Genomic DNA, 12,229 nt, shown 5'->3' with positions numbered 1-12,229 from the left:
TCAATACTGAATAGTTTTTAGAAGTATTCCTTTATGTACTGAAAAATATCTCCACTGTACACAAAGGATAGATGTAACTAAGGAAAAAATCCTCTTGGCTGTAAAAAATAAACACTACGTTAAATATGCTTTAAAACAATCTAATTTCTTATGATGATTTCAAGAGAGGCTAGAATTAATCAAGTGATATCAGCACCTTACAATAACTAACTGAACTTTCGCAAAGATGTAGACCCACACCTCTATTAGTTTTCAGAGGCCTTTATCTAATTCCATTACCTTCCAGGAAGCAATAAGAACTAGCTCCACAGCATTTTAGAGTAGAAGGCTGGAGTGATCATTCACTCCAGTATTTTAAACCTGGGGGGCCCTTAGGTCCTAGGTGGACGCCAATGGTACTGTTAGCTTTTGGAAACTGAGTAAAAGTATGTGTCCTCAGGAACATGCATTTTATGAGGAGAAGGCCGTGGTTCATCAGAATTCCAAAGTGGGCTATAAACATGAAAAGGTACAAAAAAACTAGTTAAGTAGCCTAACTTCCAGTTTACAAATAAGCCTGGAGAGTTAAAATGATTGCTCTAAAGACAAACCTAGAATAGCTATAAAATACCTAGAACCAGGTCTCTTGATAACCAGTTAACTCAGTGTACTATTATGCCCATATCATTCTTCTCAGAGGGTAAGTAGGAAAAATATGTGTTAAATATGCACAGTGTTTTCGTAACTGGATCTTATCTCAAGTAACAGAGAAGTTTCTAGGTCAGAATACTACCTATAAATACAAAGTCAGAAGATATGGAAGGCAATATAGGTGATCTACATGAGCCCAAAAAAACCCTCATGGATCCCCCAACACCGTGCTGCCTCCAAGCCAAGCATATATGCCCACTTTCACCTTAAGACAGCACAGCACATGCCATTGACCTCCAAGCTGACAGAGAAAGCCGTAGGAGTCCAAAGGGAAGAATGGATCCTGAGCTATCACATTATGCAATAGAGAACTACCTCAGTTTAACATGGCCCAGGGGTTTGAACTCTCCCTGGCTCACTGCCTCAACACCCCTGCCTCTGCCCCAAACACACACACACACACACACACACACACAGAGACACACATACATATATAAAATTATAGACAGGTACAGCGTGATTTCAAGGTATAGATATATAACATACAAATGAAAACAAAGCATGAATTTAACTGATTTATTAGCCAATTAATTTCATGATTTTTCATGATTAATTTTAGGAAGGAATGTCACTAAAATAAATAATTAGGAAGAACTGTGCATTAATCTTGCCAAGTCACCCTGTGCATCCTCTTGCCATTTCTAAAACGAGAAAGCCATTTAACTTGTGTCTATGAATCAATGTCTGTATAAACATCTAAGTACATATTGTAGCTCTACCGTTTACATATGGTATGATTTTAGGCAAATGACTTAGTCTCTCTGTGACTCAAGTTCCTGATTAGTAAAACAGAGATAACAGCAGTACTGACCTTACTGGGTTGTTGTGAGGATTAAATGTGGTAATATGGGTAAAGTACCTAGAATAAACCTTCATATTTTATGATGACAAAATAGCTGTCATCATTGTCATCCTCACCATCATCACAAAGAGACATATATGCAATTAATTAGGTATGGAGAAGAAGGAGTTAAGAAGGAAACTTAAGATAAAATTGTTTATTAACAAAATGCTCAAGCTATCATGAAAATTCAAACTACTTCCTGGGAGAATACCAGAAAGTCTATTCGGCCCAGGCGTTTCTTGGGGCCACATTGCCATGGACTTGGCATGCCAGGGTTCTCCACCCAAATGGGATGAGAAGGATGGGTTGATCTGGGCCAATGGAGCAGTCCCCTTCCCTCCTTACAACTGTGGGTGAGCAGCGTCAGGTGCTCCAGTCTCAGTTACACCAACTTGTTGTGTGGGAGACCTGATTAGTCTAAATGTTGTATCTCTGCAATATCTCTGACCAGCAGCTTAACTGAAGGGAAGTGATCTTAGGAACTGACTTCTTTGAAAGTGAAATGCTTTGATGACAATTTTAAAGATAATGGGATGCTCTTGGAATTTATGGAGACAGTATGCAACATCACCATGAAACAGTGAAAACCTTGAATCATGTCTTGTGTGCATGACTCTCTTGGGGTCATTCGATCCCATGATGGGAACCCATCTAAAGCCACGGAACACTGAAAAACACTAATAACTTCCAACCCAAAGACAGACACCAAGACTCCCAATGGTGTTAGTCACCAACATCATTCAAGTAATTATCCATCCGGTGTCTATCTGTTAGACCACAATCTTGAATATGTCAACTTAAAACATGTTGTCGAAAATGAAGAGTTTTACCTTTTTATATTCAGCAATGCCCAAGGTATTCCAGAGGGAGTATGAAATGCAGGTAGCAATTTTACCCCAAGTTCCACTGCTTTCTTTCGAAATATCTGAAAAGTTAAACAATTAAGTGAGCTACTGTTGAAAGAAAAACAAAATGTGCTATTCTACTATCTCACATTGAGCATGTTTCTACTTAAAATTTTTTTGATATGAAAAAGTAAAAGTTTCCCAAAGTAATAGAATTACCTAGGAAAGTAAGAATGGTCCACAGGGGCCATTGTGCTGTGCAGTATTTATTACCAATCTTGGTTGCACAAAGAATCATGTGCGGAGATTTGAATAATACTGATGTCTGGGTAGCACTCCTACGATTCTAATTTCTATGGCTTGGGGCTCCCAGGTGAGAATTTTTTAAAGCACCACAGGTGGTGTCAAGTGATTCCAATGTGCAAGCCAGGGGGGAGAACCACTGTTGCTGGTGAATAAGTCTTGGATTGAAACTCAGGAGCTCTGGTCCTGTTCTGGCTTCACTTATTTACTAGGGCACAGAGAAAGGATAAGTTGTAAAAAGACATATTATTACAAGTAATCTATACATCCTCTCAGCCCTGTGCGGTTTTAACTTCCTCTTATGTTAAGTGTAGGTGATATGGAAGATACAAAGTTAAATTTGATACAAATTTCTGCCAGTAATTTAGTAAAGAAGGCAACATATGCACATAAATATCTGGAACACAGATAAAATGACTGCATAACATAAAATCACCTAGGAGTTCAGATGAGTTCAGTAAGGCTGTATGGTGGAGATGGCATTTAGATGAGGATTGTATGCGGCGTGCAGTGGGGGCTAATGATGCTAGAGACAGGCTGAGGTGGGGGGAGTGGAGGGGCATCCCTGAAGGTATCAATGTAAGCACAGACACAGGCAAGCGGGGGCCTGCAGAAGAAAATGGAATAAGTCAGCTTCCCTGTCCACAAAAAGGGGGAATACTGGTAAATAAGGTCAGGTATACATAGCATAGGCCCAAATCATGAAGGCTCATAAATGTAAGGCTAAGAATTTTATCCTGTTAAAATGGAAAAATATTGAAAGTTTTCGAGCAGCCAGTTCACTTGAGCAGAACTGTGCTTTAGGAAGATTAACTAGATGACATCCCTTCACAGTTTTAGGTCCAAAGAAAAGCACTAAGTTAATTTACTCATTGAAGGAAGGACTGCTACAGCTTTCCCCGTTATAGCTATGGCAGCAAGCAGTTGCCTTGTCCCTTCTCCTTGCCATACTGTACGACTGAGCGTGGTGGGCTGGGAACTTACTATTTCCTCTGCCTCTTCCTCTAACAAGGGAGATGTGAGAAAGGTTGGGGAAACCCTGAAAAGCATGGAGAATGAAAGCAAAGTCCTCTCCCAGCAAGGGAAAGCATTCATTAAAGCCACTGTCAAAGAAGCCTTGTGTGGCTTTTCCAGAGGAAGGAGTTTCAGTCCTTAACTCCTGCTTTAAGACCCGAGCCTCCCCACAGAGAAATCCAGGCACGGGGCTTCTGGGCTGAGGAGAATTCAGTAATACTGATATTGACGCTGTTTCTGAAACCCTACTCTTTTGGAATCTAACTCTTACTTTGTAATGAAAGTTGAGGAAATAATGAGTTTTAATGTAAGAATTTGGCTGGCAGTCAATTTAGATAAACTAGCATTCCTGGAATACAAATGAGGACACAGACATTTGTAGTATATAAGGCACTAAAAAATAAAGATACCATTTTTTCCCCGCAAATTATTATTATAACTCTTTTTGAAGTGGACAATTTCCTGTTTCAACAGCAAATGGTGAATGGAAGAAGAGGAGAAAGAAAATAAGCCAAAAGGTATATTCTTCCCTTTCTGTCTCTGTCATACCCTAGAGAATTCCAAGGTCTCTTCTGCCATAAGGGATTATCCAATCACTGCCCAGCCATCTGCTGACTTTCTAGTTTCCACCCAACTTTTAAAACTGTTAATTAATTAATTCCTTTTCAAGAAACTTACATAAGACAGAAGTCAGACCTGTAATTAAAACACCATCATGAATATTATAGCCATATGGCATGAGAGTTAAGGGCTCAGGCTTTGAAAACACAATGCCTATATTGGAATCTCAGCTCTACTTCCTCAAATTGGGTATAATCTTGGGCAAATTGCTTAATCTACCTGTGCCTAAACTTCCTCAACTATAAAATGGGGATAACAATAGCATTTGCTATTTTAAAGGCTGTGGAAAGAAACTGAATGAACTATTATATTTAAAGACCTTAGGACACATAGTCATCACTCTAAAAGGTTAGTGGTAGTTTTTATGGTAAAATGATAAAGGTATTTCCCCAAGAACTTTCCCTATTTACTGCCTGAAATTCTTTCTTGTCTTTAATCCAACTGCTGTTTTGGTACGTTCTACTTGGGTTCTCTGTGTGCGTGAATATATATTTTTATAGACAAATATACTGGGTTGGCCAAAAAGTTCGTTCGGATTTTTCCATAAGATGGTCTGGAAAAACCCGAACGAACTTTTTGGCCAACCCAATACATATGTGTGTGTGTGTGTGTGTGCATGTGCACATGTATGCCTCCCCCACCCCCAAACACACACTCTTCATCAAAAGCATTCATTCTCAAGAGCTATGCCTTTAGTTCTCATCACTGCATTCCCAAATTCAACTTTCCATCTTGACTCTAGCTCTGCACTTCTACTTCTGTGCTCACATCACAATCTGGGCGCCCTGTTGTCTTTTGGAACTTAAGGTATCCAAGGTGAAATCAATCATTTAATGTCCAAGGCAAATGTCCCTAGTTCCATCACTGACACTACTGGTCAGCCAGTCCCTGGGGCTCAAGAGAGCACGCATTTTGACTTCTGATTTCTCTCTTCAGTTATTAAGCATCAACATTAAAGTTCTTGGCAACATCGCATATACAGCCCATTCCCTTTCTGTGATACGAGCATAGTCCATTCATATTTTCATCACCGGGTACAATGAAGGGCATGACAGCAAAGAAGGTCCTCTTACCTGGTTTCCCATTCTCCAGGATTTCCCCTCCTGTCTCCATTGATCTGTATCTATGTTATCTGATTTCTCTTTTTACCATACAACTTTCTTATTCAAGAAACCATAATAATTCCCTCTGCTGTATGAAATGTCAAGTCAAAAATGATCTACTGACTTTTCAATGACCTCTATGAATCAGATCATCTATTATCTTCTATTTTTTCAAAGCCCATCCTGGCTGAAGCTTGAGTCTTCAGGGTTTCAAGTACTCATTCAAGTTCAGTCTACCGCAGTATCTTTGTTAAAAAATGTTTTTCCCCTCAGATCTATTGAGATATAACTGACATACAACATTGTGTAAGTTTAAGGTGTAACACATGACGATTTGATACATGTAGATATTATGAAATGATTACCACAACAAGGTCAGTTAACACTTCCATCTTCTTGCATAATTATCTTTTGTGTGCATGTATCATGCCATCTTAGTATACTTATTTACATAGTTCTCTCATCCTGAAACACGCTGTTCTGCCTCCTGTTGGCCAATCCAAATTCACTCATTCTCCAAGGCCCAGGTCAAGTCCCAACCCCAGGCCAAGATCTTTATCTTCTGTGAACTTCTACACTGACAACTGGCTTCACAAAATGCAGCATTTGATTACAGAAGGCAAGATCCAAATCTCTCAATGTTTTCTCGTGTTAGTCTCTTGTATCCTCAAATAATTTTCTTTTCTTTAAAAGTAGAGAAAAAAATCTCCATTTCTCCTTCATTGTCTATTATACATATCCAACCCAAATTTGGTCATTTTGTATTAAATTTATTGATATCACCACATTATTCCTATGAGTGGTAGGTGGGAAGTTTTTATAATCTCAGTTAACACACAGGAAGGAAACAGCAACCCTTTCCATCTTGAGGTTTTTGCCTTTGCTGTTTCCTCTGGCTGCAATGCCCTTTCCCTAGCTCTTTGCATGCCTGGTTCATTCTTAACTTCAGGAATCCGCTTAAAAGTCCCCTTTTAAGAGAGGTCTTTCTTAACAACCCCACATAAAGTTGGCCATTCTCATTTATTGTTTATCATATTATCACCTTGCTTATTTCCATCCCACTATTTATCACATCCTAATTATCTTATGTGCTTGCTTGTTGATTGTTTGACAACCACACTAGATGTAAGCTTCATGAGGGCAGGATTTTGTCTTGTTCTAGCATCCAGCAAAGTAGCTGGTACTCAATAAATGTTCATCTAATAAATGAATGAATCAATCAAATATTAATAAATATATCTGGAGCACTGTAATGAGAAACCACTAATATTCTAGTATTTGCAAAGTGTTCTATTCTATTCCACGAGTTTCTATTGTCTGCAAATAAATATATCAAGTATTCTGCAGTCTCAACCCTGGGCACAATTACAAAATAGTTTTTGGATGAAAACATTAATTAACCTATTGATGCTTTAAATGAAATCATATGTTGGCCTAAATCAATTTCAATTCTTAATATTTGATTTGTTACCTCCTCTTGAGACATGAAGAGGTTAGTTACTTGGAGGAGGAATCCAGATTCTCAAAGAGAACATCTTTCTACCCAAAATGGTGAGTAATAAAACTCCAAACTAGCTAACAAAGTTAATATTGTTAAAAGAATGAAGGAGAAATGTCACAAATCATTCTAAAGAGCAGTTAAGTTTTAACTAGCACATCTTAGATAATGTGCTCAAAAGTAAATGACCACAAAAAGCACACTAAATGGTACTTCACTGCCCCTTCAAATGGGGCAGGCATGCTGGAGGGAGCACTGGACCCAGGCCAGCACTTGGATCCTAGGATTGGCTCTACTACAGTTCAGTGGGAGACCTGGGCCCATCACTTAACTTTTCTGGTTCTCAGCTTCCCCAGTGAAATGGGAGAGCAGGGCTGATAATTTCTAGTTTTGATTTATTCCTGAAAAAACTAGTATCAGAAGTCACAAAGCTAGTACTAAAATGAGACTGGCAAAAAAGCAAAACTATCATAATGTTTTAGATAGAAAGTGTTAATTTGCCACCCAATTCTTAGTCAATCTTGGTTTCCAGGGTTTGTTGGTACTTATATTTGGCGGGTGGGTTTTGTAAAGTTAAGAGGGCAAGATGAAAAATGACAGGTAATAAAATGTAATCTGTGCTGATAATAGAAGACATACTCTTTTTTTAAAAAAGTGACCATTAAAACTAAATAGGGTTTTTGGGCAACTTGTACCAATCAGTTTGAAATGGGCAGACATCTAATGACCCAAAAGGAATCTTCAAAAAGATTCCGCATTATGGAGATTCTGATTACATTCACAGAAAAAATCAAAACTAATAAAATTTGCTGAAAGAAGGGTGGTAAAATGTTATGAAATAGCTTCTAAATAATCTTTCAAGCATGTAATGAATAAATAGGTTTAAATAAAAACTTTTATGGTCTGAAGTTAAGAGTTTCAAAATGACTATACCTAAACTGTATCTTTTCATTATACTTAAATAACATCATCACAGTCTTATTGCTGTTTTTGATCAAAAGTTTAAAAAAACTTCAGATTTTAGAACCTACCAAATAAAAACTTTTATCTTTTTACTTTACCCTTACAGATAGGATTAGACAAGGCTGTAAACAAGATGTATGGCTTTCTTTGCCTTTCTAGTTTGCAGATCCCCGAAGAACTGTACAAGAATATTTACACACCAGAGCAAAGAGTAAGGAAAGAAGAAATGAATAAGAACAGATGGTTCTGGAAAGAACCAGTTTCAGTTCAGACATGCTTCGGTTTGAAATGTACAATTAATATCAAAGCCTTTCTTCAAATGCTCATGCTGAAAACTTCACTGTTAAAAGATCAAACACTAATTCCCCATTAGTACAAGCAGAGTTTACCTTTTACTCATTTTTGCTACATAAAGCTTTCAGCACAAAATGCCGTCGATCTGATAAATATCTTTGGCTGAAAATAACTGAAATAACCCACATATCATTAGCTGAGTTGATTAACGCACGTAATATGGGCCAAATTTAATCACTCAACCAATAAGTACTTATTGAGCTACTCTGGCTTTTCAATTTAGAGTGGAACCTTAAAAGTTTTAAATATTTGAATAAAGATATAAAAATAGTTAATCCAGGAGAAATTTAGAGCTGGAAGGGACATCAAAGGTCATCTAGTTATATAACCTTGGTTTACAGATGAGGAAACTGAGGTTCAGAGAGGCCCTATTCCCCTAATTAAATGCTCTGATGTGGGACGGTTTGATGACAGCTATAGCCAAGTGAATGCCAGATTCATACCATCTCAGATACATGTAATTCTTTTGATCTGGAGGGATCTCCCCTGTGAGTCCCTTATATGTAAGTGTGTACACATCTTTCACTGCCTCTTTCTAACTTGTGCATTCTCTTTAATTAATCAAAACCCTAAACTGAAGTTTCTCTAAATTAAATGATTTGTTGTATTTGTCAAACTGCATTATGAACTTCATTTTTAAAATTTATAAATTTAATTAGATGAGAACTTTTGTCAGCTGTTTTGTTTTTCTTCCCTGTGATTCAGTAGAATTCAATTTTTAGCCTCTAGGCCATTAGATGAAGAGAGTATTCTTCACTTTTCTGAAAAATTAAAGCATTAAAATCTCCCCAACTTGTTTATTCAAAATAACAAGGATATGCATGCTAACCTGCCAGTAATCATAGGTTATAACCAAGAAGAATCAATATAACTGTACCTTAGACTTGAGTGTCTAATGTATGAAAGCACAAAGTTTAAGTGAAAGAAAAAACTTCTGATAAATATAACTCAAAAAATCTAGATGTAGAATGTTCTTAGTGAACAGGCGTTTTAGACTTAGCTAGCTTTTTAAAGATATTTATTCTCATGAAAAAATTAACAGCTAGTGGGCTTCCCTGGTGGCGCAGTGGTTGGGAATCCACCTGCCGGTGCGGGGGACGCGGGTTCGGGCCCTGGTCCGGGAGGACCCTGCGTGCTGCGGAGCGGCTAGGGCCGTGCACCACAACTGCTGAGCCTGCGCTCTGGAGCCCCTGAGCCACAACTACTGAGCCCGCGTGCCTAGAGCCCATGTAAAAAAAAAAAAAAAAAAAAAAAAAAAAAAAAATTAACAGCTAGTGAAACTTTTTTAAAGTTTGCTTTTATACTATCCCCTAGTCAAAATGAATAAATGTTGATAAATGAATTAATAAAATTGCATCCTGATACTATTTTTTTCCTGAGGGTTCAATTTCATTCTCTAGCTCCCAAGTGGGGAAGATTTCATAAAGTTAAGAGGGCAAGATGAAAAATGGGGAGAAATACTGGGAAGAATTTCAGGCTATTGTTCAAGGTAGACATCACTAGCATCCATGTGGGCAGAAACCAATGCCACCTACTCCTGGAAGTGGTCCAGTGCTTTCCCTGAGCATAAGCCAGAGTCAAGGTGGCTTGGTAACAGACACACAGAACAGGGCCCGAGTTCTAGTTCAGGGTCTACTACTCACCTGTTCTGCCACAATGAAGATGAGTAATTTCACTTGTCTCATTTTCTCTCTTGTAAAATGAGGGCACTAGATAAGACACTTTCTAAGGTACTTTTCTGCTCCATAGGAAGTGGTTTTCAGACTTAAGAAGCACTTAACCACATGTTTCCCAGTGTGGTAAGGGAGATACACCAGAAAAAATAAGATCCCTGATCTCAAGGAGCTTACAACCAGGAAGGCAAATCAGCCATATAATACTACATAAAATATACACCAGAAAAAACAATATGCAGCAACATATAAGTAGAGAATAAACAGAGTGATATAGGCTATAACTAGGGAAATAAAACAAAAAGAGAGATTGAGTTAGGTGATAGGGGAGAGCAAAACTTCCGTGGGTGCAGATGTGTGTTTACTTGGGGGTGAGTATGTAGATGTTTGTGCACACTCTGGGTTAATGTGGTGGAGGACAGGAGATAAAGCAGAAGGGGAGAAGGAGCCTGACTGACAGCAGGGGAGAGAGGTAGATTAATAGGTTCTAGAAAATGGTAAGAAAGAAACAGAGGAAAGAAGGCAAGCTAATGACTTTAACTATCAAGTTAAAGGGTTGGTTAAAAGAGCACATCAGTTGGGTCAAGAAAGTCCCAACACTTACGATCTTGGTGCCTCCCATTTACAAGTGGAAGGATTTCTCAATCATCAGGATTCTGAGAGATGGGACAGGGAGAAAGGCAGTGGTTCTCATTGGTTATGGAAATTTTCTGAGTTGTAACGGCAAAGATACATAAATGACAACACCAAGAAACATTACAATGGCTGTCTGAAGGAAACACCTTGAGAAATAATTAGGGTCCTTTAAAATAATGTTTCCTCAAGAAGAAAATTTCTCTACATGTGCTGTAGAGATAAATGGGGCAGAGGTGGGGCTGGGGAAAAGGAAATAGTATGGTAATAGAAAGTTGTATGTCCTTCTTCTAACATACATTCAATATGGAAGTTAAAATGCACAGAAAAGGAGAGGAAAACCAATGGCTAGATAGCTCTCACTCTTAGAATTATCGTTAGGTGTACTGCACACTGTTATCTTAGATGTTCTAACTCCTAAAGCATTGGCCCAAGAACAGTAAATAACAGCATAATAGTTCAAGTCATCACACAGGGCTTAAAGGTGGATTTTTCAGCTGATCTTTCCACCTCAATTTAAGTTTAAAAAAATGGGCAAGTTGCCAACATAATGTTTAGAAAATATGCAGTCTATTGTTAATAATATTTAACATTAGGTACGTATGCCACATAGTTCCTGAACATACATCTTACACCAAAAAGAAAACATCTTTCTTTCTTCTCCTTTTTTTTTTTTTAAGAAAACATAATGCCTCCTAAAGAGACAGAGAATTATGAAAACATGTACCCTATCTGGCTATTATTTCTAACAGAATTTGTGGAAACTACCACACAAAGGTTGTTAATATGTGATATCATAGTGTTAAAATGGGGACTGCTTTGTTTACTATTACATTTGTAGGTAAACATCACAAATCGTTTGAAATATACAAAATCCAGGCTTAGAAACATTTGTTCAAAAGAAAGAGGAAGAAAATGAAAGAAAACAGCCTCATCTATGCAAATATATTGTGATTTTCTGGCATTTTTGAGTTATGAGGCATTCTCTGCTAGTGAATTTTTCCAGATACTGAATCTCACTTCTAAAGAGCATCAAAATATTTATAGTTTAACCTTTTTATTTGTATAGGTTTTATAAACATGTTTATCTGTTCTTTTGATTTAGTGCAATTACATGAATCCTGTCTTGATGACTCAGCATCAGTATCACATGCCAACACTGAGTTGAGGCTAGAAGATCTAGTTCCTGGTCATCAGATGACTGGGCTGTACAATCTTGAGAACTCACTTAACACCCTCTTTGCCTCAGTTTCTAAATATGCGAATAGGGATCATTCTTCCAAATCACAAGATGATTAATTGTGATTAAATGCACAAGTGCTTTTAAAAGAGCATAATAGTTATCATGATCATTGTTCTTCGCTGTAAGATACTGGTTCCCTCAGGAATAATTTAAGCATATTAGGCTTTTTGTCCAGACACTAAATGGTCCAAAAACTGCTGAGCTTTTACATCTGCTTCCTATAATCCTACTGTTTCCTTCTGTTATTAGCTATCCGTTAATTACAATGAAGACTTCTCATTGCTGTAGTGTATTTGCTCTCCTTCTAAGTTGCGGCCTAATTCTGTAAACAGTTGTCTGAACCAGGGCCTCAGGATAAGTCAAATGTCTCTTCTGTGTCTATTTTACAGTGCAGGGTGTGAGCTTCAGGAAATGTGCCCTCTTTTTTGCCAGATGACTACATTTG

General features: G+C 37.8%; 1 protein-coding gene across 2 annotated transcripts in view; it reads right to left on the bottom strand.

Annotated features, from left to right (window-relative positions):
* MAN1A1 (mannosidase alpha class 1A member 1) overlaps positions 1–12,229 on the bottom strand; it is a 168,307-nt gene that overhangs the window by 72,134 nt on the left and 83,944 nt on the right. For both annotated transcript variants that reach the window (XM_036870936.1, XM_036870937.1), the window contains exon 6: positions 2,365–2,459. In XM_036870936.1, coding sequence (XP_036726831.1) covers positions 2,365–2,459 — 95 coding nt within the window. The remainder of the gene's footprint in view (positions 1–2,364; positions 2,460–12,229) is intronic.

This window comes from Balaenoptera musculus, chromosome 12 (genome assembly GCF_009873245.2).
Source record: "Balaenoptera musculus isolate JJ_BM4_2016_0621 chromosome 12, mBalMus1.pri.v3, whole genome shotgun sequence".
In the NCBI taxonomy this organism is placed as follows: Eukaryota; Metazoa; Chordata; class Mammalia; order Artiodactyla; family Balaenopteridae; genus Balaenoptera; species Balaenoptera musculus.
The sequence above is the reverse complement of the archived record's forward strand: the minus strand, read 5'-3'. Positions and strand labels throughout refer to the sequence as shown.